The 27,108-nt window shown below is 43.3% G+C and overlaps 1 protein-coding gene across 6 annotated transcripts in view; it reads right to left on the reverse strand.

The window, feature by feature from the left end:
- OSBPL2 (oxysterol binding protein like 2) overlaps window positions 1–27,108 on the reverse strand; it is a 133,516-nt gene that overhangs the window by 26,206 nt on the left and 80,202 nt on the right. For all 6 annotated transcript variants that reach the window (XM_030213590.1, XM_030213592.1, XM_030213591.1 and 3 more), the window contains 2 exons: window positions 12,540–12,647; window positions 5,917–6,006 (listed from right to left, as the gene is read on the reverse strand). In XM_030213590.1, coding sequence (XP_030069450.1) covers window positions 5,917–6,006; window positions 12,540–12,647 — 198 coding nt within the window. The remainder of the gene's footprint in view (window positions 1–5,916; window positions 6,007–12,539; window positions 12,648–27,108) is intronic.

A 27,108-nucleotide genomic window follows, 5' to 3' on the forward strand; every position in this document is an offset into this window, starting at 1 on the left:
GACAAGCAAATGTGTCGATCTCTCATCTCTGGACAACTGTAGAGGACAAGAAATATGCAGGAAGCACCATGCAAGGTTATACTCATTATTGGACCCATTATTCTGGACCAACTAAACACCTCTGAAACCTCGTGCAAGCCTCTGGAATAGTGAGAAAGGCTAATAGAAAGAAAATGATTAGTTAAGCCCTAACTTCTCCTTCCATTACATAGCTTCCCACTATTCCAGAATCTGTGAGATCTTTAAAAGTAATCCCTAGAGTGGATGGGATCCTGGTACCACCGTTGCCCGAGGACCAAAGCCTCAAAACTGGCTTCCAAGCTTGCCACAACATCCACCCTGTAGTGTTTGGCAAAGGTGTGCAGCGTCGACATGTCGCCACCTTGCAAATATCCACTGAACACATTAAGGTAGTCTCTACCCAGAATGTTGCAGTATGCCTCGAAGAACAAGCCCACAAGGATGGAGGAGCCTGCTTCCCTGCAAGCAAACAAGCTGATGCGATAGTCTCCTTCAGCCATCTAGCAATTGTGGGCTTGGAAGCTGTCTTTAGCAAAAGATCTTTAAAGGAGTGGCTCAAAAGAAGGCTTCTGAAGAGCCTGAAGGACTAAGAAGTTCCACTTGGGACACGGAGTATGAAAGAATTATCTTCAGTAGTCAGCCCCTGAAACAGGCCAAAACCGCAACCTGAACTTTTAGAGAACCCACACCAATCCTTTCTGAGCACCTACTTGGAGAAACACTAGGATGTGCACGATCTGAGCAGAGAAGGGAGAAAGTCTGTGCTCAGAATACCAACCCTCGAACATCCTCCATGCACTTGCATATGCCATAGATGTAGAGCGTTTCTGAACCTGAAGCAAGGTAGTAATGATCAAATCAGAATAACCTTTCATCTCAACCAAGCCATTTGAGCCTTAAGACCAAAGCAGCACAGATTCTCAATGAGCAACGGATCTTGCTTCAGAAGACCGTGTACCTGTGGAAAACAGAGATAATCCCGCTCCGGCAGTTGAATCAGGCCCGTATATCATGGCCTCCGCGGCCAATCAGGGGCTAAGAGAATTATTCAACCCTAGTACAATGCGATCCTTTACAACACATAGCCTACCATGGGTCAAGGAGGAAGACATACAGCTAGGGCTGCAGTATAGCATCTATCCCTACTGAGCCCAGATCTTTCTTTTTGACAGTTGAAGACCTTGGGCATTTTAGCATTCCTTTTTGTCGCCATCAAGTCCAGAAGCGGAGAATCCCATCAGCCCACTATCAGCTGAAAACCATGGCTGGATAATTTCCATTCTCCTGGATCCAAGAGTGCCTGCTGAGGAAGTCCACCTCCACATTCAAGGACCCAGCAAGGTGAGCTGACAACCAGAGATTTCTCTCCGCCCAACTCATGAGGGAGGCCGCCTTCACAGCCATCAGATGGCTGCAAGTACCGCCTTGATTGTTGATATAAGCTTTATGCTGTTGTCTTGTCAGAGAAAACTCAGACCAGGGCCACCATCAGAAAGGGTGTGAAGGTGCGAAAGGTGCACTATGCCAGATGGAACTTGTAATAAGCTCCCCAACCCGACTTGCTGGTGTCCATTGTCACCACCTCCCACTATGTTATCGGAAACTGAGTTCCAACAGTCAAATTCTTTGGCGTCAACCAATACTGCATACTCTGTCTGGCAGCCAGCATCCAAAAATGATGAAAGTCATACTTCTCTGACACTGTAATGGCTGCATATGAGCCCCTGCCAATGGCACCATTTCCATCACCGCCGTCACTGACCCCAGAACCTAGACGTAGTCCCAGACACTGGGCCTGCCTCAACTGAGAAGACGAACCTGTTGAACCAGTTTCAACTTCTTGCATTCCATGAGGAAGATCCTCTCCCTTGCTGTGTTGAATAGAACGCTCAGATACTCCAGAATCTGCGATGGAGTTAGTCTGCTCTTCTCAAAATTAATCACCAACCCAACAACCACAGAAGACGCCCAACTTTGTCCGTCGCTGCCATGCTATTCGAATAGGATGACACATGAATGAGCCAGCCGTTGTGATGCCATACTTTGTATTGTTATTTGAATATTTTTACTGCTGTAACTGTCTATTTCTTATATTTGATTTGTTCTTTGCTGTACACCGCCTTGAGTGAATTCTTTCGAAAAGGCGGCAAATAAATCCTAATAAATAAATATGGATGAACTCTGATTCCCTGGTGCCAAAGGAAGGTTGCCGCCGCCACCACCACCATCATAACCTTGGTAAACATTCTTGGTGCCATGGTGAGACCAAAGGGCAAAGCCCTAAGCCCTGAACTGGAAGTGACGGCCTAGCATCAAAAAAACACAGAAACTTCTGATGCAGTGGCCATAGGGGTATATGCAAGTATGCTTCCTTGATATCAAGGGTGGTGAGAAATTCTTATGCTTGAATCAAGGATATGACTGCTCTTAGTGTTTCCATGTAAAAGAGGGACACCCAGAGGCAGGGGTTTAGACCTTTGAAATCTAAGACTGGAAGAAAGGTGCCTTCCTTCTTTGGGACAATGAAGTATAGAGTATCTGCCTTGTGCCTGTTTGGCCTAGGGAACTAGGACAATGGCCAAGAGCGCCAGTAAGGAATGTAAAGTGGTCTTGACTGTCTTGGTTCCCTTTCAACAAAGGCTGCAAGAAGAGATGAGCGACCCGGTAAGAGAACTCCAACTTGTAACCTTTTGTAAGACTATCCAGAACCTTCTGGGTCTGACGTGATTTCAGCCCACACCTCCCGAAACTCCTGAAGACATCCTCCCACTGGAGGAAGGGAAGAGTGGACTAGTCTCACATCACTGCAAAGCACAAAAGGCACTGGGTGCTCTAGTAGACCGAGAGGATTTCTTCCTGTCTAGATGAAAGATTGGCATACATGAAAGCGGGACTTCTGACCATATTGCCAACAACCAGTCTGCTGTCTTGAGATCGAAAGCCCCCTGAAAACTGACAGCCAGAGGCTTTTGGATTATCCTCCAGCAACCACTTAGCTTAGTTTCCCCCAGTTCTTACACCAAGTTACAGAGATCTTCTCCAAACAGCTACTTGCCCCAAAAGGGCAGTAACTAGACATAACTTTGATGTTGTATCCGCTGCCCAATGACACAACCAGAGTTGCCGGTATGCCATGACAGCCAGACATACTGCGGTCCATAACATGTCATAAATAGCATCTACCAAGTATCCAAGTCCACTTCCAGCTGGGTGTTATGTCGCCCATCTTGTGTTACAGACTGCTGATTCCACTTTAGGCATGCTCTAGCCATGAATGAGCTGCACACTGTCACTTGAAGGCCCAAAGACGCCACTTCAAAGGCTTGTTTCACCAAGCCTTCTAGCTTCCTATCCTGTAGGTCATTTAGAACAATGCCCCCTTCCAACAGCAAGGTGGTTTTCAATCATAGCTGTAACAAAGGAATCCACCCTGGAAGTTGCAATTTCTCTTTCTCCTCTGGAACCAATGGGAAGAGGCAAGCCATGGCTCTTCCCACTCTCAGTTCCACGTCCCATTGAGACCCCATTCTGTTGTAATCAGGTCTTGAACATCTGGATGCACTTGGAAGACTTTAGGACCGCTAATCCCCACTCATAATTGACGAAGATGGAACTCCTGATGCCGAAGAAGGCTCTTTAATGGAAAACACCGCCAATGCTTCAAAAGAGTATTGAGCTCCTCTTTATGAAACTTCCTCAGTCCTTTTGGGTCAGTCCCCTCCTCAGGAGGGAGCTATCCCTCCTTTAACAGCTCCTTCAATGATGGCTCCTCTGAATAGACAAAGGCCACATCAGATAAGGAGGGTGAAGCAGAAATCACCTAATTTGCCCACTCCTGGCGGTCTAAACGAGATCTCTTAGGAGCTGGAGGGGCAGCAGGGCAAGAAACTGAAGCACTTTGCAGCAACTGACTGTTCCTGCTTCTGTAAATGGGCCCGATGTAAGAGCAATATAAACCACAGAAAACAAAAAATCCTGATGCAGCTGAATGCTCTGTCAGGCCCTGAGGTTATAAAATGGCAGCTATGCTCTATGTGTGATCAAACAGAGGCTGTTCCTGTCAGTCAGGCCTGACAATATGGCACCCCTTCCCGTGCTCTCCTGCATCAAACTGTGCACTGGCCCAGACTGAGGGCCCAAATTCCCCAACATATTTGGATGTTGCGCCAAATCCAAAGACATGCTACTGCCGAACATTTCCCCCACATCCCGCAGGACTCCTGACTTGTACACACTGAAATGCCTGATGCCAGCTGGTGGTTCCCACAGAGGGAAAACTGTTTAACTGTCTCCGCATGAGTTGTCATTCACCCCACCTGGCACAAGTGCAGCACAATGCAGTCCCAAGCTGTGAGTCAGGATCCCCTCCCTGCACCAAGCCATTCTTGCAGCTGTTCCCCTCAAGTTCAGTCTCCACAAGTCTTACCCCAAATGAGAATGAATCAGCACCGATACTCTGTCCCGTGCTCTCCAGTGAATCTTTTTCTTTTTTAAGGTTGCTGTGCAGGTAAAGGATACCTCCACAGGAAACAGGGGAGAAGTAAATTCGCCGGGCACCAGAGACAGGGTTCTGAAAACCTCCAGATATGACTCTGCAGACTCAAGGTACCCGCAAAGCTGAACTGTAAGACCAGTTGACCAACATGACCAGAAGCAAATCACTCAGAATCTGAGGCTAAAAAGACAGAAAATACTAAGGAGCTGGACTGGATGCCAAGAGAGATATGCTTCAGTTCAGTTTTCAGTTCTCTATCTCCAGCTGCTGGACACAACTATCCCACAGGTTCTGGAATAGTGGGAAGATATGTAATAGAATATAGCAATTTGCCCTGCCTCATTGTGGGTATCCTGTAAATCTGACTGGCTGAGTGTGTGTTGAGGACTGGGTTGAGAAGCCCCACTTGAAGCAGAACTTGAAAAAGACATCCTCAGGGAAGCAGATGTCAGTTTAGCAGATCAGGCAGAACTCACTGCAGCCACCAGAGGTTGCTCCAAGAACACCATAATCTTTCTCCTTCCTCAACCCCAAAGGCTAGGCATGTAGGGTTTGCTAATATTAGAATCTGAATTAATTTAAAAATGCATAACATTTTTCTATCTATATCAATCTATATCTACTACAAACTCAGCTACAAATTCAACCTTAATTATGCAGAAAAATGTCATTTGTATCCCAGGAAATGTATACTAATTGTCTGACAACCATACAAGAAAAGATGCATATTATGCTGGTACACTACATGAACATAGTAGAAACCAACTACTCACCACAGTAACCTCACTGTGGTAATTAGATGCCTGCAGTAATGCAAATGAAAATCCAGGTAATCATTACCACATTAAAAAAAAAAAAAAAAGCTACATCTCTGTCCATTTTCAAAATCACAGCTTTGCATGCTGAGCAATTCCAGCAGCTATCCTTCAAAGTGAGTCTCTAGGTTGACAGAATCACACAAGAGAAGTTCTGAGCAACGCAATTTGGGTTTTGACAATGATCAGTATGCTGAAGGCCAGTTATTTTGGGGAGGGGGGGGGGTCTGAATTTTCTGAATTAAATGCTATTCATATGTTGAAGGCAGCCTACTAAATACATTCATATAGAAAGCAATATAGGCATCTATCTGTCCTTACAGAAGCTTACAAAAAACCCAATAGAACACAAATGCCCTTCCACCAGCTTCCATCTACTTACAGGCACACCTCACAGATCCACCCCAGTTCTGCCCAAACACCATCCCCAAGATGATCCACAAGCAAGCCATGTAAAAAATACGCAGGCTTCGGCACACATACTTGTGTGTGAGTATACATCTGTGCAATACGATCATAACCATTTTCCACATGTAAAAAAATGGTTTATGTAATTACTCCTTACATTTAATACCACAAACTTACTTTTTGTCTTGAATGTATCCTTCTACTCTGTGAAGTTCCTTCCCAAACAGTCCGCATGGCTTAAAATTTAGCACACACTTATCGCCAGTGCTGTGGAGACAAAAAGGCAGTTTAACATACCAAAAAGCACAAAAAGACAGATTCTATAAAATTTATTTATTATAGGATGAGCACTCTCTATAGAATAGTACTGAGTGTTGAATTTGGTGCTCAACAACGGGTGAAAGGACTTATGTCAGCTGAAACCTGGTGCAAAGCCTCCTTCTCTGCACATATTCAGCAGACTGCTAAAACCTGTCGTTTCTTTCTCTATAATATCAGCAAAATTCGCCCTTTCCTTTCTGAGCACACTACCAGAACCCTCATCCACACTCTTATCACCTCTCGCTTAGACTATTACAACTTGCTTCTTACAGGTCTCCCACTTAGCCATCTCTCTCCTCTTCAATCTGTTCAAAATTCTGCTGCACTATTAATATTCCGCCAGTGTCGTTATGCTCATATTAGCCCTCTCCTCAAGTCACTTCACTGGCTTCCTATCCGTTTCCGCATACAGTTCAAACTCCTCTTATTGACCTATAAGTGCATTCACTCTGCAGCTCCTCAGTACCTCTCCACTCTCATCTGTCCCTACATTCCTCCCCAGGAACTCCGTTCACTGGGTCAATCTCTCTTATCTGCACCCTTCTCCTACACTGCTAACTCCAGACTCTGTTCCTTTTATCTTGCTGCATAGACAAGAAAAAGCAACACTGGGCCTTCAAGAAAGAGACAATGGCAATCCTTTATTGTGAAAAAGACCCGACGCGGGCCGTGTTTCGGTGCACAAGCGCCTGCCTCAGGGGTCAAAGTGTGTCTTCACAATATATGAGCAGGAATGTTCAGACAGTCTGAGTAAATTGCCTGCCACCACTGAGTGTTTGTTCAATCCTAACAGACGCTGCCTGTGTGAAAACTGCCAAGAGATAGGTGGCAACTTACTCGACTGTCTGAACATTCCTGCTCATATATTGTAAAGACACACTTTGACCCCTGAGGCAGGCGCTTCTGCGCCGAAACACGGCCCGTGTCGGGTCTTTTTCACAATAAAGGACTGCCATTGTCTCTCTCTTGAAGGCCCAGTGTTGCTTTTTCTTGTCTATATTGTATGCTGTATTATCCTCTCTTTTGTGATTTTTATCTTGCTGCACCATATGCCTGGAATAGACTTCCTGAGCCGGTACGTCAAGCTCCATCTCTGACCGTCTTCAAATCTAAGCTAAAAGCCCACTTTTTTGATGCTGCTTTTAACTCCTAACCCTTATTCACTTTTTTCAGAACCCTTATTTTATCATTCTCACTTTAATATTCCCTTATCTCTTGTTTGTTCTGTCTGTCCTAATTAAATTGTAAGCTCTGTCGAGCAGGGACTGTCTCTTCATGTTCAAGTGTACAGCGCTGCGTACGTCTAGTAGCGCTTTAGAAATTATTAGTAGTAGTAGTATGCAAAGTGGGTGCAGATCTCTGTTTTTCTGTTACACTGCACAATCTTTTGTGAATGCTCTTGTCCATGCCCCTCCCATGGCTACACCCATCTTTGAGTTATGCACGATCCAATTTAGGCACCCACTGTTACAGAATAGTGCGTAGCCAAAGAGGCAGCCATATAATAATTAGTGCCAAGTGCTTGTTAGCTCCAGTAATTAAAATCATTGGAGTCCATTAACTAATTATATATAATTGCAATTAAAAATTTTAATTGCAGGGTTCATCACATGATCCAAGTGTAAAAGAGCTGAAATAAATTTAGCATGTACACATAGAGGCGTATTTTTGAAGTAACCTATGGAAGTTTTAAGTCTAAGTGCTTTGAAAATAAGCCCCACAGTTTGTTTATTTATTTATTTTTTTTTTTATTGATCCTAAACATTAAACCAATAACTTTGATTCCATGATTACCATTTCTTTCCTTCTCTTTTTTCTCCCCTCTCTTCTATGGGCACCATCTCCCTTCTTTGATTCTTCCATCCCCTATTTCTAGCATCTGTCTCCCCCCTCCCAAAGGTCCCAATCTTTCTTTCTCTCTCTTCTTTTTTTTCCTCCTGACACCTCTTCTTACTTATCTCGTACATCTCTGTCTCTAGCACCCCCTTACCCTTCATCTCTCACTCTTCTCTTTTTCCTGCTGTGCCCCCTCCTCCCCCACATCTCTGGCTCTAATCCTGCTTCTCTCGCCGCAGCTGCCCCTCTGCCTCGCATCTCTGGCTCTTCAACTCTTTCTCTGTCTCCCCCTACTTCCCCGAATCTCTGGCTCTTTTTCTTTCTGCTGCCGCCTGCCCACCCACCACCCCACCATTCCTCCCAGCATGGTCTATACCTTTCTCCCATTTTTTCTGCTGGCAGTGCAAACTCTTTTTACCTCTCCAGCAGCCCCCTCTCCTCTGCAACTCCATCTCCCTGCTCCACACAGCCGCTGCAGAGAAAGCATACTGTTGTGTCGCTGGTGCCGAAGCCTCTCTGTAACAGGAAGTTCCGCCTCCTCTAACAGAAGTTCTTGTTTCAGAGAGAGTCTTTGAGCTGGGTGACACGCAGCGTGCTTTGAGTGCAGTGGCCGGAGCTGGATGACACGCAGTGTGCTTTGAATGCAATGGTCGTGAGAAGCATAGAGATGGAGCTTCAGAGGACAGGAATGTGCCAGAAAAGAAAGAAGTGCAGGCAGAGCAATGCTGGATGTTTACAGGTGAGGGAGAGAGAGGCGTTAACTCACATTAAACATTTTAACATGTTGATTGCGTTAACATGTTAAATGTACAGCTCTAATATTAACAAATTAAAAATGTGTATAGTAAGTGTTCTGAAATAAATCAGTACCCCAAAGTGATAACAACCAAATATAGGCACCCTTATCTCAATCATCACACTTAGAACCAATGTCCATAGCTTGAATTAATCATTGTCCATAGCACAGCTGATTCATAATTAGTATGCAAAGCAAATACTTAGCTTAGGCAAGCCACACAAATTCATACATCTCGTCTCAACAAAACAAGTAGTGTTGTCAATGCTCAGAGGTTAAAGGAACCACATTTGAGTTTTGCCAACTTTGCAAGTTAGGAGAAGGTCACAAAGTGATGTGGCTGAAAAAGCAAATATATTTACCTGTGGCAGGTATCCTCAGAGGACAGCAGGCCTTATATTCTCACATATGGGTAACGGCGGCACCGCGTTGCCTGGTCTGGAGCTTATAACAAGTTTACAGAGCTTTGTGGAGCATGAGACACGCTCCACTGCACATGCGCGGGTGCCTTCCCGCCTGCCGCAAGGGTGAGATTACCACAGTTAAATACTACAGCATAAAAAAGAAAATATAGGAGACAACTCCTAGGAGAGGTGGGAGGATTTGTGAGAATATAAGGCCTGCAGTCCTCGGAGAATACCTGATACAGTTAAGTATCTTCGCTTTCTCCGAGGACAAGCAGGCCATTAATTCTCACAAGTGAGAAACCCCTAGCATCCAGAATCACCGAAAACAAAAAACACTGGTCAACTGGGCCTCACAACAGCAAGGAAATAACTCACATTAACCTGAAACTATATACAAACTGAATGATCGTGCACCATGGAACAGAACAAAGCAGGCCTAGAGGGTGGAATTGGATTCTAGACCCCAAATTCTGCAACACTGTTTGCCTGAACCAACTGTCACGTCGGTATCGGGAATCCTGCTCAAGGCAGTAATGAGATGTGAATGTGTGGACTAATGACGTTGCAGCCTTGCAAGTTTCTTCAATGGAGGATGACGGGCTACCTACACAGTCATGGCTCTGACATTGGCAGCCTTGATATTCCCCTCCAAAGTCAGCCCAGCCTGAGCATAAGAGAAAAATGCAATCTGCCAGCCAATTAGAGATTGTGCGTTTCCCGATGGCGACCCCCATCCTGTTGGGATCAAAAGAAACAAAAAGTTGGGCAAACTGTCTGTGCCATGTAATAGGCCAGTGCTCGCTTGCACTCCAAGGTGTGCAAGATGCTCTTGTCAAGATGGGCATGAGGTCAGGGAAAGAAAGACTGGTTCAGATGGAACTCTGGCACGATCTTAGATAGGAACTTAGGGTGCATGCGGAGGACTACTCTGTTATGATGAAGCTTAGTTTACGGTGCATCCAATACTAAAGCCCGGAGATTGTCCGACTATCAGCGCTTAAAGTCTCTGGGAACTTTAGTGGACATGGAAGGAAAAACTTCTGCAGCTAAATCAAAAGACGCAATGGTGCATGAAAAAAGGGGCAAGGCACCAGAAAAAAAATCAAGGAAAAAAACCATAAGACTAGGCCTAAACATGGCCTAAGTCCCGAAAAATAAAGGAAACTTAAAAGGGGAAAAAATAAAGTAAAACTGTATGGAAAGAGAAGAGGACTGAACAGGCACCAAAAAAGAAGCTCTTCCAGACCAGGAATGAAGAGAAAGCACAAAAAGTAACCTTTCTTCACCACAGTAGAAAAACTGCTGCTGCAACCACGCCCTTACAGCGGTTGGGAAGGCACCTGCACATGCGTGGTGGAGCATGTCTCGCACTCCACAAAACTCTATAAGCTTGTTATAAGCTCCGGACCAGGCAACGTGGCACTGCGTTATCCACTTGTGAGAATTAATGGCCTGCTCATCCTCGGAGATGATGTTTTTCTGACAGTACCAATATCAGCTTTTATTTTGGGGTGGGAGGACGACAAGGGCTCCAATACTGCAATAGATTGAGGGCTAGGTGAATTTCCAGCCATAAGGCAACACAGCATTATACGACTGTTCAAAGCAGAAATTTAACATCTGCATCAACTGTACATTGCAAAGGGGAAGGATTATATCAAAACAAGATAAATAGACCAGGAAACAATTCTTCCACAGACGATCAAAAATAGTTCACAAGAGTGGAAGAAGCCAGCTACAAGCTCCAAGATAAATCAACAACAATTTAGACACAATGAACCAAACACGGTCTGTGTTTCAACTCACAAAGCCTTCATCAGGGGTTCTTAAACAAAAAAAAAACAAATATACAATAAAATAACAATAAAAATATTATTAGAATACATTAAAATATATAAAAAGCAAAGGAAACGGAGGATAAACTATATGAAAAATTGGATGAATAAAAGAAGTGAAATTATCTGTACACATAAAAATCAGAACATACCTTGTTAAACCAACAAAAAGAGCATAAAAATGGATAGTATGTAAAACATCAGAACTGAAAATAAAAAAAAGAGAACTTATCTATAGAGATCTGAACAGGTTATGTCAGAATACAACATAATTCTTAAGTTTTGAAAGGAAGCAAGAACATCTAAGCCACAAAAGCTTTAAAAAAAACCCCGCATGACTTATACTGGTCGCTAAAAAAATGAAAATGAGTGTTTATTACACATATTTTGAGAATCTTTTGACTTAAAATTGAATCCTTTTCTTATTATATGAATACACTATAGAAGGATTTTAATAGAGATTAATAAGTTTTGTAGGGATACCGATGACGCATGATGTTCATTTTGTAAACTGCGTTGCATTCTGACATAAGCTGTTCAGATCACTATAGATAAGATTATAGTAATTTGATGTTAAAAATGTTTTTATATACCGTATTTTTCGGACTATAAGACGCACTTTTTTCCCCCCAAATTTGGGAGGAAAATGGGGGGTGCGTCTTATAGTCCCGAAGGTAGCGAGGTCCGATTTCGGGATCGCCCTCCCCCCGAGTTCTGGATCGCCCTCCCCTATTCACGTCACGCGATGTTCCCTGGTGGTCTAGTGACGTCGGGGCAGGAAAGAGCCCCCTCTTTCCTGCCCAGCGCGCTGCTCTCTGTCCTCCTGTATGCTGCCTGACGGTCTCGGCAAGATTCAAAATGGCCGCCGAGAATTGAAGTCTCGGCGGCCATTTTGAATCTCGCCGAGACCGTCAGGCAACATACAGGAGGACGGAGAGCAGCGCACTGGGCAGGAAAGAGGGGGCTCTTTCCTGCCCCGACGTCACTAGACCACCAGAGAACATCGCGTGACGTGAGTAGGGGAGGGCGATCCCGAACTCGGACAAGACGCACCGGAGCACCTAGGTTTTAGAGGAGGGAAAAAGGAAAATTTTTTTTTTCCTATTTCCCTCCTCTAAAACCTAGATGCGTCTTATGGTCCGGTGCGTCTTATAGTCTGAAAAATACGGTATGTACTCTTATATTATCATGAGATACTATGTTCCTGTTTGATTTTACATTTATGATACCTGTATTTATTAGTTTTCTTTTTTTTATTTTCAGTGCTGATGTTTTACATACTATCCATTTTTATGCTCTTTTTGTGTCCACATAATAAATTGTTATTGATTCATCTTTGGAGCTTGTGGCTGACATCTTCCACTTTTGTGAACTCTCTTATGTCTAAACAAGACATCTGATCTTTAAAAAAAAAAAACAACTATAGATTTCTTTATCCTTTATTACATTATTTGCTGTCGTAATGTATGACACAGAACACAAGCACATTCTTAAAATTCAGATTTACTTTATCGCATTTAAGCACAGTTCAGCTTCACAAGACTTAGAAGTGAATTAGTTCACATAAAGAAGCAATCCACAGGCTTATTAATGAGCAGCAATTACCTATGATTTATAATCTCTACCATTCCATACTGCTCTATCCACAGCTTGCCAATAATTACGTTATGTACACAGCAGGTGGGGTTCGTCCATGTGTATGCTTCATTGTGTCTGTCCAGGAGAAAAAGAGGCAATTATTACTTGCACACCTAAGCAACCAAATAAATGGGAAGCTAGACAAGAAAAAAAAAATGGTTCAAGCAACCAGGCTCAAGAGAAAAAGAGAAAGAATATCAACAAGGGTTTTATGAATTCTGCTCAAAATGGGACTAAACCAAGTTAGTTCAAACAGCAAACAGGCTCAGTAGCTCCAAATCCTTTTCCTAACCCAGTGACCATTTGACTGTGCTTCTAAACACTGTGTGGGAGCATCCATTCCAAAGTGCAGGGCCTGGGCAAGAACCCAGGCCATGACAGGAGTCCTGCACGACAATGGGTTACTCATCAGCAGGCCATTCCTAAGGACACAGAGGTTCCTCTGACAAAGCATTTCAATCAACATCAGCAAGAATATTCCCTTTTACCTATTTTTGCTAGAATTAGCCCAATTAGGACAGCTATACAAAAGGCAGCCAAGAACAAACACTGTTAAATAAGATCAGAGTCCTTAATGCTACCTCACGAAATGCTGCTTATGTAGTCAATAGTTCTTAATTATAGGGCAATTGTATTGCATCAGTCAACTGATGACTAACTAAAGTCTCAAAAGCTAAATATTAAAAAAAAAAGTTGAGAAGTGTACGCTTACTGGTTAACACAACGGCACATTTCTAACCTTCCTTTCTTTGCCCTCCCCACCATGTTCCCCTAATGGTAGCCTAATGGTTAGAGCAATGGGCTAAGAACCAGGGGAAATGGGTTTAATCCCCATTGCAGCTCCTTGTGAACCTGATTTATGGGAGTTTGAAATGTTAGACCATTGGGGGGGGGGGGGATCTTAATTTGGTAGAAATTTAATTTTTAAAACAAGCTTTAGACACTTTCTGTATAACTGAAATCTGATTGGGGGAAGGCGATTCTATACTCTTATTCTGGCTTTTCCTCCTAAGTATCAGCAGGTTGTCCGAGTAGGCTTTTGTTTTGTGTGTAAATTTTGATGTGGACTAGAGCTGCAGCAATTCTTCTATATCCAACTGTGATGGAATACTTCTTTCTACAGGAAGTCAGAGGGTTTACTGCTTATTTATAGAGTGCCAAATTGTCCTACAGACACAATGCAAGTTTTGGTGGCATTCATTATGGAGTCTTAGTCCTAGTTTGAACACTTGTTTGTTTTAGGAGATTTTAATTTTAGTTATGAATCTTCAATGATGGGTGGTGAGGCTCTGTTTTTTTTAATGACAGAATTTGGAATGTGTACAAATTGTTAATACAGCTACTCAATGAAATGATCATATTTTAGATCATGTCTTTGCTGCGGAACATTATGGATCCCAGAACCACGAGTATAAAAGACAGGGCCAGGCTGAGGTTAAGAAGGCCCAGGGGGAGAAGAGTTGAATCCCCAGTATATGACAATGAAGCTATAGTTCCATAATCACAATGTGGCTGAGGTAAACCATTTGTTATTGCCTGAACTTTGTAAGCTTTGCCAGACCTGAACCTTGGCAGAGAACCGAGAACTATTTGGCTGTGTTTTGGACTTGGCAACCCCAGAAGTTGTAGACTATGTTTGGCCTACCACCAGAGGCTGAATGTACTGGACTGCAGAAGTTTCTTATCCTATACCTAGAGACTTGTAAAAGGGAAAGGGAATGGGACTTGATATACCACCTTTCTGTGGTTTTTGCAACTATATTCAAAGTGGTTTATATAGCATATATAGGTACTTATTTTGTACCTAGGGCAATGGAGGGTTAAGTGACTTGCCCAGAGTCACAAGGAGCTGCAGTGGGAATTGAACCCAGTTCCCCAGGATCAAAGTCCGCTGCACTAACCACTAGGCTACTCCTGAGGATTCCTTGAATAAATGGTTTCATCCCTTTGTACGGCTGTGTTGTTTACCGGCCCACTCGGGGTCTCAAAATGGTATATTATACAGGCTATATAATTGTAATCTGCTTTGGGCCCTTATGGGGATTTAGCATAATATAACTAAGTGGATTAGATTAGATACTGAGTGATTAACTATATCAGTAAGCTAGGAGATATATACCAGTTTTGAATGGTCTGGATTCCATGAGAAATCATTATGACCAAAGTTAAATGTGAAGCCAGGGGGACTTGTCTGTGGCTGTATTGAGCGGGAGGGTGGAGGGTTTGGCTATTGAGGATGTTCAAAGTAGGACATGAGGCAGAAAGTTCGTCAATAGGAGATGCTAGCATGATGGTTCAGTTATTCTGAGTTCATCCATGTATCCATGATGGATACAGAGAAGCTACTGACTTCATTTATACCCACTTTTTGAGAGTTGGTAATCTGTAAAAAAAATGTACTGTCCCCTAGTTGCGAGAGATTGTAAATCTGTCATTACAACAAGATTAGGTTCTTTCTGCTCTTAAACACTTCTGGGGTGAATCTGCAATGGCCGATATGACTGAGGGAAATATAATCTGGTTTAGCGAGGGACATGGGAGTGAGACTGTTTCAATGTCATTATGAGTGATGTACATACAGCACCTCAGAGTGCGAGATAGATAATGTATTGATTCTGCTCAATCTTTCAGCTGCTGTCAACACAATTGACTATTCCATAGTCTTGCAGAGGCTCCAAGATGCAGTAATGTCAAGCACAGCTGCTACCTAGTTTCAGTCCTTTTTGTCCAATTGGATTCAGACTTTTTCTTTTTTTTGTTTTTTTAAGTTAGTGCGCAGTATAGTCTTCAGTTCAATGCAGCTTATCACACGGTTTGATTCTTTCACCCCTTTCATTTAATATACTGTTGGGACCAGTTATTCCACTTATGGAGAAGTTTGGCTTTAAATACCAACGAATAATACCTTTGACATAGTGACAGGCAACATCACAATGGTCTAGTCAAAACAGGTTGGAAGTAAATCCTGGTAAGTTGAAACCTATCAAGTTTAGTAGGAAGGGAAGTGAGTTGAAAATGCAGTCTTTGATGAGTGATAGATATCCCAGTGAAGGTGACTCAGGAGATGTGTAGTTTGGGGCTTTGTTTAGATGCAGAGTTGACCTTTGATGGCCAAATCTCACATGTGGCCCAGTCTTGCTTTGTTAGCTTGCACTTTTATGGCATACAAGGCTGTTCTTCCAAAAAGATTACCTTGTTCGGTTAGTGCATGCTCTAATCACTAACTGGCTGTATTGCTGTAACTGTATTTTCAGCAAGTCATAATAAAAAAATTGCAGTGGTCACAGTGTTGAGCAAGTGTGATTATATTGATCAAATCCTGTGTCATCTCCACTGGTTAGGAGTGGAGAACCTCACGATTCTTTACCATTAGAAACTTGATCTAATCCTTCTCAGCTTTTGTTACGTAAAATGTTGAAATCTTATTTATTTAGGAAATATATTTTAGTGTGATTTTTATTTGCTTGCGCTTACTTTTGTTACATTATTGGTCAGCCTCTTGGTGATGTACTCCTGCTATGATCTCTATTTTGGGGATATAATGGGTTATAAAAGCATAGCAAAACAAATGAATCGTCTCTCTCAGTGGTGTGCTGGAGCCGGCTCGGACTGACTCGTGAGAGCCAGTTGTTGGTTTTTCTCAAATTTTGCCAGCTGGTTGTTGCACCAGATCAGCTGGAGAAGGAGTGATCCTCCTACACTCCTTCCCCTGCAATTTCCACTCTCTACTCTTCGTACAAAAACTGACTGCCATAAATTTCAGCAGCAGTCTCGCGAGATTGCCGCGGGAACTTGCGGCAGCCATTTTTAGTATGGAAAGTGGAGACTGCATGGACAGAACCATAGGAGGATCGCTCATGCCCCAGCTGACCACTGGACCACCAGGGCTGTGTAAGGCGCAGGAGGTGGTAGGTAGAGGGGGTTTTGAGAAATATGCTGCACGAGGTAGAGGACAAGCTGCATGTAGATGAGAGGGAGAGACAAGGGGACAAGTTGCGTGTGGATGAGAGGGAGAGAAAGGAGAAGAGAGGGAGAGAAAGGAGAAGAGAGGGAAACATACATGGGGGAGAAAGGAAAAGGAAGAAATGCAGTACGTACAAGGGGATGGACAGGAGAGGGGAACATGTTGCTCATGGATGTGAGGGAAAGGAAAGTGGGATATGCTGCTCATGGTCATTTGCTTTTTTTTTTGGAAATATATATCTTTTCTAAATTTGTATTTAGTACAGTATGGAAGAAAATGCATTTCTGTAATTTTTACCAGTATTTTCACTGTGTATAGAATCTGTTTCTTGGGAGAGGGGGGTCTCCAGTTTTTGTCTGTATGGTATTTGTGGCCCTCTATTTTGTATTAGTTAAGTGTCTGTCCATGTTTTGCATGTGCGACTGAGGTGAAGGATTTTGCCAGCATATAGTGTCCATGAAGGAATGTATAACAGTCCAGCTTGTTCCAGTTTCCCAGTAGTGGGTATATTGGTATATAGGGTGAGAAATCATCCGACAGTAAATCATATGTCAGATTTAATGTCAATAAACTTATTATGAAAAGATTTAGCAGACTGGGATGAATAGCAAACATAGGTTGGCTACAGATACAAGAGTGTGATGAAAATCAATTGGCCATTTGGAATTTACAGTAAAGAATATTACATGTTTTAATATTATTTGTAAATTGATTGCTGCCTGCATATATTATTTGTACCAATAGAATGTATAACACAGTTACATACATATCTACAGGTACTTTTTTTTTTTGAGGGGGGAGAGAGATCACCTGTTAAACATTTACCAGCATATTACTGCTCACTCCTCTAAGTGTTCCATCCTGTACCCAGATACAATTTATTAGGCAACAAGCACTTGCTTTCCTAGGTCTGCAACTGTGGAATGTATGACCACTGGAAATTTAACCACAACTTGAGATTGAGCAAATTGACTAAAGTTTGGGTGTTTAGGGGGTGTTTAACCTATAACCAGTTGTTGGTGGTAGTGGAGATTCTGTGGCAATGAAGGGGTGTTAGTTTTTAAGTAATTTCTAGTTTATTTTTGGGGTGGGTTAGATTCTGAGGGGACTTATGTACCTTTTGCCTTCTGTAAATGTTGCACCATGAACTGAGTGTTTAATAAGGTGTGTAATAAAGCTTAATAAATAAAATCAATAAAATGACTGTTTAAATGTGACTGCATTGAAGTTTGTACTGTAAGATTTAGGGCAGTCAGTCACACACTTAACTGATTAAATGTGGCCCAATATTCAGACGAGATTAACCAGTTCTCAGTGCCACCAAACTTCAATTTCTAAGCCTCTCACTGCTCAACATTGTTCTTTTCCTGTTTGCACTTCCCCACACACCCCTGCCATACTGATCTCCACACCGAGCAGTGAAATTTGTCCATTCTAGACTGTGTAGTTTGAACAACAACATAACTTCCTTAGAAGAGAGAAGACACTAGGTTATCTACGAATTTTAGAGAACTTTTGGTCACTGTGTCCTGTAATTGCCGTTAGGCTACATAAAAGTTCCATGTTCTATTGGAAAGACTGTGCATGTCCTGGTTTTATTGCACACCTTAGTCTGTCCCTTAGGAAACGGAACTATTTCGTGAGCATGCCTCAGCTTCACGCCAAGAACATTTAATTTCTGGAGTACTCAGTGCCTTATATAATCATAGAACTAGGCATCGCTGCTTAAACAAGAGCGCATAGTGCTGTAAATACGAATAAAGGAATTGTCTGGAACAGCTTGGCAATGGATATTTTGAAGTTGTCCTTGCATCAGTTCTCGCAGAAACAAGGCCCTGCTCCTGGAAAAAAAAGCTTTGGCTGGCTTCAGCCAGAAAGTTACAACACATGGAAAAGGCATGACATGTACTACAGAAAACTAATTAAAGCAGAAAATTGCCTTGAAAGCTGGAAGCAGGATTAACAGGCTAATGGAAGCACTCTGTTCAAAGTAGTAGTTTTTTTTTTTTTACTCAATTTGTCTATTGATTTACTGGTATTTCTACTGTACATTCTAGAAACTAAACTGCTATGTGAAAATAACCCACCAGGACCTATTTAGCTGGCCTGTTAGACATTTATTCAAGCCTATAATGACTTGAAACTAAATGTTGAAAAATGTCAAAGCAAAACTGAAGCTTAAAAATAAAAAAATAAAAAGCAATGGAAGAGGGTAATTTTTTGTACTCCCTGCAGGTAAATGATGAACACCAAGATTTGGAGAGCCCCTGCACTTAAACATACCAAGTCAACAGAAACCAGAAAATCAGGGTTTAGAAAGCAGCAAAAACGCTGCAGGAGTTAGCTGTAAAGGTAATAATTCTGGGGACCCCAGAGCCTCTCCACTGAAGGAACAAAAGACTACCCAAAGCATTTATAGCTCATTTGGCAGTTAGAACACAATAAATTGTTCAGTGTTCCTTGATGAATCCCAAGAATTACATGCAAGAGTCAAGTTATTCAAAACCTCCTCCAGGCTGGCTACTGCAACCAATATGGATTTCCTGAAATGCCATACTGCTGTGAATTATTAGAAACCTCCTCTAATCCCAGACATACACATACAGAGTGAGAGATTTGAGAGAGAGAATGAGGTCACAATAAAAAGTTTTGCTTTCTTTCAAGTAAGTCTATCAAGAAAGGCAAGGTGGCAAAATGGCGAGCTTAGAGGAACAACAGTAGTGTGACTTTACATAGACATTTCATGATGAGAAAGACCAGTGTTCCATTCAGCTCAGCACCCTGTCTTAGGGGCTGATGCAGAAAGCTAGCACTCAATTTTCTGGGCACCCAATACATAAAGGATTTTATGTAGAGGGAAAACCTTTGCAAACATATTCAAGTGGAGGCTATTAGAAGGGTTAGCTCGTTCTTCTTCAGTAAGGGGCAGAATAACTAACTGCTAACAGTTATCATTGCCCCCCCCCCCCCCTCCCCTGATTCCTGAAAGGACTCACCTCAAAGAAGCCCATTGTCCCCCCCCTGACACTATCCCCAAATCCCCAGTAATCTAGTAGACCTCGACCTTCCCCCCCAAAATGCTCCTACTTCTTGTTCAAGGCATACAGGGGTGAAATGCCCACTCACTACTGCCTCCGTATTCCAAAATGGTAATGCCCGACCCTATCTCGGGATGCACTGAACAGAGTCAATCTACCAAATAAGGGAATTTTACCTTATTTGGTAGTTTGGGTGGGGACTACCAAATAAAGGGGAAAAAAGGTCTCTTATATGGCAGACGAACCCCACACAAAGCATCCGGGGATGCACTGCATGGGATTAGGCACTGCCATTTTGGAAGATGGTAGCACTCAAGAAAAAGATCTAGGTGTCATTTTAGATAATACGACGAATTCTTATGCTCAGTGTGTGACGGCAGTGGCCAAAAAAGAACATTGGATGCTAGGAATTATTAGGAAAGGGATGGTAAGACTGAAAATACTATAATGCCTCTGTATCGCTCCATGATGCGACTGCACGTTCAGTATTGCATTCAGTTCTGGCTGCCTTGTCTCAAAAAAATATAGCGGAATTAGAAAAGGTTCAAAGAAGAGCGACCAAAATAATAATGGGGATGGAACTCCTCTCGTATGAGGAAAGACTAAAGTGGTTAGGGCTCTTCAGCTTGGAAAAGACAGACAAAAAGAGATATGATTGAGGTCTACACAATTCTGAGTGGTGTAGAACGAGTAGAAGTAAATTGATTTTTTACTCGTTCTAAAAGTACAAAGACTAGGGACACTCAAGGAAGTTACATGGAAATATTTTTTCACTCGATGAATAGTTAAACATTGGAATTCCTTGCCGGAGGATGTGGTAAAAGTAGTTAGCATATCTGGGTTTATAAAAGGTTTGGACAAGTTCCTGGAGGAAAAGTCCACAGTCTGCTATTGAGACAGACATGGGGAAGCAACTGCTTGCCCTGGGATTTATAGCATGGAATGTTGCCATGATTTGGCTTTCTGCCAGGTACTTGTGGCTTGGCCACTGTTGGAATCAGGTTACTGAGCTACATGGACCATTGGTCTGACCCAGTATGGCTACTCTTCGGTTCTTATATAGCACAGAGGCAGAAGCAAGCAAGCATTCTTCCTGCCTCTTGTTCAAAGGAATGCAAGGAGGGGAGGTGTCAGGGTCCACTAAACTAGCAGGGATTATTTTATAGCAGGGGGGAACCCCCAGAACTTTTTTCTTTTATGTCTCCCGTCCTGTCAGTGCATGAGCCAATAACCTTTCCTGTCAAAGTGCGAATTGAGATATTTTTGCTCTTCAGCAGTAAACAGCTGCATACTACCACCATGGTGAATGGTGAGTTTTTTTTTTTCTGACAACACACCTGTTTTTTTTAATACACTGGTAATTTGAATGCCATTAGTTTACTGCACTGACAAGCAAAAACTGTTCAGCTTGCTTTAGAAGCCATCCACTAAGCAATCAGAGCACGGCTGTAATGTACTCTTTCTGCATCAGCCCCTCAGACAGTGACCAGAACCCAGGAGATTATAAGAAGAAGTTCATTTCTTATCAATTAGTCCAATCTGTATGAAATACAGACACTCAAGTGTCTGGCAAATAATTTACAAACCTGCCCTCTAGAATCCCACTGATTAATTAGTCCACGACTTCTCAAAATCAATTAAACCTACTACTAGTTAGTGTCATAGCATGTCCTCTAGTCCTAGTATTGTTTAATAGAGTAGATGACTGTTTTATATTTAATTTGTTTCACCGCACAATTTTATAGACCTCTATCATATCTCCTCTCAGGCACCTCTTTACAAGCTGAAGAATCATAATCTATTTAACTTTTCCTCATAAGGTAGTTATTCCGTCCCATCTATTATTCTGGTCACATTTCTCTATACTTACAGATATATCAGTGTTAAAAAGTAGTTTTGATATTGTCTCTCCCCTTGGATTTCCTTATTTTGCAAAAAGTAAACAAAAAGTATTGTCTCCAAAATGCCCACCTCCAATAATCGCCCAACCCCCTGCCCCAAAAACACTGGAAAATTTGGTCTTCAGACCAAATCAAGATTTCCGCAATAACTGCCCACCCAACCCCCCCAGCAACAACCCAATCTCTTATCTCATCTCAAAGTTATGATGCTGGGCTGGTGCATGGCCTTGAGCATCTGTGTATGCTCAAGACCTTAACCATGTGCAGATGCTCAAGGCTCTGCTATGGCCCAGCACCATAACCTCGAAGAGAAATGGTGGCCATCACAGGGAGGAGAACTAAAGAAGAGAAATGGTGCTTCCATTAATAGACCACCACAGATTTCAGAAAACCCAGTGTTTCTAAGAATAACCTGGGCAATTATTAGAGAGAATACAGTATATTTGAAACCCTAGACAAGTGTCATTGAAGGCACCCTTTTTTCTACCATCAAATAAAGCAGATGTCAAGAACAGAGGAACATTTATGCCAGAGTATGTGAATTTTCAAAGAAAAATTACACAGAGGAATTAGTCTAGTGTTGAAATGCAAAAATAGAGACACTACCCTGCAAAAATCAGCTCCCATAAAGCAGGCTATTACTGGTAAGAAATAAAAGCAGAGGTGGCCAAATTCTACATGCCTGTTTGTAACACAGTCTCTATCCAGCAGACCAGGGTGACACTGACAGGACTGTTTATCAACAGGTAGCATGGGTTTGAATCCTGCTTCTTCCATTGATGTTCTTGTAACTTTAGGCAAGACAGTTCACCCTCATTACCTTAAGTATAACTTAGATCAGTGTTTCCCAGCTTCTTCAAGCAAAGTACCCCCTCAGTTGAACAAATTTCAATTGAGTACCCCCAAACTCCGAGCAGCAGAGATTTTGAAATGGGCATTTTATTGTTAAATAGTAACTAACCAGGCAACATTCATAACAAATAAAAGTCACTACAGCTGGCATACAGACCAAGACTCACTCGGCATTCTCCGTTATGTTTCAGTTTCATATAAACTGGCCCCTTACCAGGTTGTGTGTTATTCTTACAAACTGAGTAAAAATTAACAATGACACTTAGACGGGGCCGATTTATAAAGAAAAGCAAGTTCTCCACAAGAGTTGCCAATAGTGACCAATCCAGTTTCATCTTTTCTCTGGGAAAATGAAACATGAAATCTGACTGGTCACTATGGGCAAGTTCTCCACTTTTGGAAAGTACTTCTATTGTTTTGTTTTTAATACATAGGCCCCAGTGAACCAAAGCACCTTGATATGCACATACAAAATGAAAATAGCACACAGTAATTACACAGAAGAAACCGTCTTCAGAACATACAAGGTGACACGGTTGTGGCTGTATCCCATACCTACACTCACCTCCTGGAGACCAGGCCCTGTGGCTGCTGTGGACTGCCTTCTTCCTGTTTCTCAAACGTGTTCCATTCCAGTCCTATTCTGATGTTCCAGCATTCCAGACTTGCTTTGGTGTTCCTGTAGCCAAGCCTCGCTTTGATGCTCTTGCAGCCAAGCCTCGCCCTGGAGTTCTTGCTGCCAAGCCTCGCTTTGATGTTCCTGCTGCCAAGCCTCACTTCTACTTGTGACATCATCAGTAAGTGCCTTTATTAAGCACCTGAGAACATTCAGGCTTTGCCTTTGCAACAGAGGTCTTCAGGTGAGTTTTCGTCTGTGTATATTTGCTGCAGTTCCAGCCCTGCTAGTTCTTGTCTTGCCAGTCTTCAACTTCTATTCCAACCCTACTTGTTCCAGTTCTGCAAGTCTTCAGCTTCCATGCTAACCATGCTTGTTCCTGCCTGTCTTCAGCTTCAGTTCCTCCACTGCTTGCTTCAACCCTATCTGCTTTCAGCTTCCTTTCCAGCCCTGCCTACCTACCGCTTCAGCTCCAATCCTGTTGTTCCAGTCCTGCGTATTTTAGCCCTGACTGCCTACAGCTTCAGCTCCAGTCGTGCTGTTCCAATCCTGCATATTCCAGCCCTGCCTACCTACAGCTTCAGCTCCAGTCCGTTGTTCCATTCCTGCGTATTCTAGCCCCGACTACCTACAGTTTCAGCTCCAGTCCTGTTGTTCCAGTCCTGCTTATTCCAGCCCTGCTTCCCTACAGCTTCTGCTCCAGTCCTGTTGTTCCAGTCCTGCTTGTACTAGCCCTGTCTGTTTTCAGCCTCAATTCCTGTTTGGGTGGTTCGCCTGCTGCTGCCGGTCGCCGGCAGTGGCCCAAGGGCTCACTTTCCTGACTCTGTGACACAAGGAATGCAACCACAGCCACTTAAACTGAAAGTGTGGATCGTCTTAAAATGTGGTGAAATATAGGCACACACATTGCTTTTACAGTTTTAATAGAAGATCTGGGCTTTTTTGATTAAATACGCACTGTGAATCTCAGTTTCAGTGTCTGATTTTCACAATCAGGTCACTTTCTGGACAGAAGTGGTTTCTCATTATGCATTTGAGAACTATTAGATGAGAAAAGCTGGTTTCACATAAGAATATTAAAGCAAAGGAAACATAAGAGCCATTTTTGTTAGCTGTGGGTAGTCCCTTTTCCCAAAACAACATTTCCCAGGTCCTCATTGTGCAGAGTTTCAGTGTGGCAGAGGGAAGGTCCCAGAGTGGCCAGTGGCAGCAATTGAATAAAAGTGGATTGAAGAAAGTATTCTAAGATGCCAACACCTCCATACAGGCCTGCAGCCAGTCTGACCTTCTTTCCCTCACCTGCCCTCAGCCAGTCTGACCTTCTCTCTCTCTCTCTCTCTCTCTCACACACACACACACATACACCGCAACTGCCCTCAGCAAATTTACCCTTCTCTCTCTCATACACATATACATACCATCTGCTCTCAGCCAGTCTGACCATCTCTCTCTCATGGGCATGGGAGTTACAAGTTCAACAGCCTCTTCTTGCACCTCAACAGATATCAGTTACTACAGAATGTCTAGAGCCCTGCTGATGTTTATTTTTATTTACTTATGGCATTTGTACCCCACATAATCCCAAACAATTATGACAAACTATATTAAGAAGTTTTGATATCACCTCAGTAAGGTCAACACATAATCCGTCCACTGCTTAACACTATGTACAAACTTCTGCAAAAAAAAAAAAAAAAAAGCTGGAACCTAACCATACCACAACAGCACTAACTCCCAGCAGCAACCTTATGAATGAAAAATAGCACTGTAAATATTACACCAAGTCTTAAAACACTAATACACCACCTAGTGAGAAAACAGAACAACTGGGACTGTTACAAGATCTCTACTCAAACTACATGCTAGCAGAAGACCATACCCCAGTACACATGCAAGACACACACATAGACCTTCAAAAAATATTTAACAGGGGACCAACAGATCCGTTGAAGGCAAAAAAAAACTGAACTGGAAACCTCAAGAAGTTAGTATATACAGCAATAATAGAGAAATAGAAACTAAAATGCAAGATATCAGAGATGTGCATTTCCAGTAACAGACACATTACAATTAATAAATTCAGAACAAAATAATTTCTTCTACCTTTGTGGTCTGAGAATTATTTTTCCATTCGCTTTGGTCCCAGTTTCTCTCTTTGGTTTCTCGGTTTGTTTTTTTCCTATCTTTGAAGGTGTCCTGTCCATTTGATATATCTTCTCTCTTCATGTCTACCTTCCATCTTCCCTCGGTATCCCTATCTGTCCTGTCCAGCATCTATCCTCTATGCCCTTGTCCCATTGCTCCTCCCATATTCAGCATCTGCTCTCTGGGTCCCTATCCCTGATGCTGTGATCAGTATTGCCCTTCTGCATCCCCATCACTCTCTCTATGCTCCCTCCATGCCCAGCATCTTTTCTCTGTGCATCCTTCCCTCATCACTCTATTCTTTTCCGTCCACACACCCCTATCCTGTGGCTACTATGTCTCCCTCTCACTTCCCTGTTCTCCCCCTGTGGTCCACATCTCTCCTTTTCTAAGTCTAATGTCTCTCCTCCTCTTCCCTCGATACAGTCTCTCCCCCTCCACTGCCTTCCCCCCAGTACAGCAGCATCTCTCCACCTCCTCCTACTCAGGTCCAGCAGTACCTCTCTATCATCACTCACCTGCCCTCTTATTAAATCAATAGTACTTTTCCCTCTGCACCAGCCTCCCCAGGAACCAGAAGCACCCCTCTTTCATTCGCCCCCCCTCCCCCAGGAACCAGCAGCACCTCTCCACCAGCCCCACCCCCCAGAAACCAGCAGCACGTCTCCCTCTCCTCCCACCCCCCGGGACTCGCAGCAGCAGCCCCCCCACCAATTAACACCACACCTCTCTTTTTGCCTGCCCTCCAACCAGCACCAGATCTTCCATTTGCTCCCCCTGAACTAGCAACAGCAGCTCCCTCTTTCTGCCCCTCTCCCTAACCAGCATTAGACCTCTTCCCCCCCCCCCCATCCGGACTAGCAGCAGCAGTGGTTCCCCCTTTTTGTCGCCTCCCCCAGACCAGCACCAGACCTCCCTTTTCCCTCCCCCTCGAACTAGCAGCAGTTCCCCCCTTTTTGCCCCTCTCCTCAGACCTCCCTTTTTGCCTGCCCCCCAGGACTAGCAGCAGCAGCTCCCCCTTTTTGCCCCCCCCCCCAAACTAGCACCAGACCTCCCTTTTTGTTCTACGTTTCTCTCTCCTCCCTTTCCAGACAGCAGCACCTCTTCTTTTCTGTTGGACAAACAGCAGCTCTCCCTTTCTGTCCCTACAACAGTGTTTTTAACATGCCTGGGATGCTGTCTGTATTGAGAGTGCAGCTATTCAGCCAGCCAGCCTCGTTGGCCTTTGCCAGGCTTTGACCTACCAACCAGGAAAGAAAAAATTGCATCAAAGGCTGGGCGTGGCCTAGCAAAGATCCCCAAGGTTGGCTGACTGAATTGCTAAGCTACTGATACCAGTGGACTTGGTTGCAGGCAAATTAAAACAGACATGAGGAGGGACAGAAAGGGAGAGCTGTTGTTCGTCCTTGGGGAGGAGGGGGGAGACAGAAAAGCAGAGCTGCTGCTGGCTGGACCCGGGGGGGGGGGGGAAGATAACAAAAATGCAGAGCTCCTGCTGGATCTGAGGGAGAAGGAAGGAGGGCAGAAACATGTGGGCTGATGTAAATGGTTCATGTATCTCTAGGAGTACACATACCATGGTGTTGGAAATCTCTGACTTACATTATAATCCCTTTTGGGGAAGGACCTATCTGAAGATGTAATAGGAAGGTGAGTAAATCTAAAGTCAAATCAACATTTTTATTTCTGTACCTCATTATCATAGACAGTCAGGTACAACTATGGATTCAATGTTCAATCTATTGCACAAAATTTATATAATGCAGGTCTTTTATGTACCATCCTCTGCATAAAGCGAATGATACATACCTGTAGCAGGTGTTCTCCGAGGACAGCAGGCTGATTGTTCTCACGACTGGGTTGACGTCCACGGCAGCCCCCTCCGACCGGAAAAAAACTTCGCGGGAGGTCCCGCACGCAGGGCACGCCCACCGTGCATGCGCGGCCGTCTTCCCGCCCATGCGCGACCGTTCCCGCTCAGTTGAATGACAAGCAAAGGAATGAGGAAAAAACGCAACTC

This window comes from Microcaecilia unicolor, chromosome 8, assembly GCF_901765095.1.
Source record: "Microcaecilia unicolor chromosome 8, aMicUni1.1, whole genome shotgun sequence".
NCBI lineage: Eukaryota > Metazoa > Chordata > Amphibia > Gymnophiona > Siphonopidae > Microcaecilia > Microcaecilia unicolor.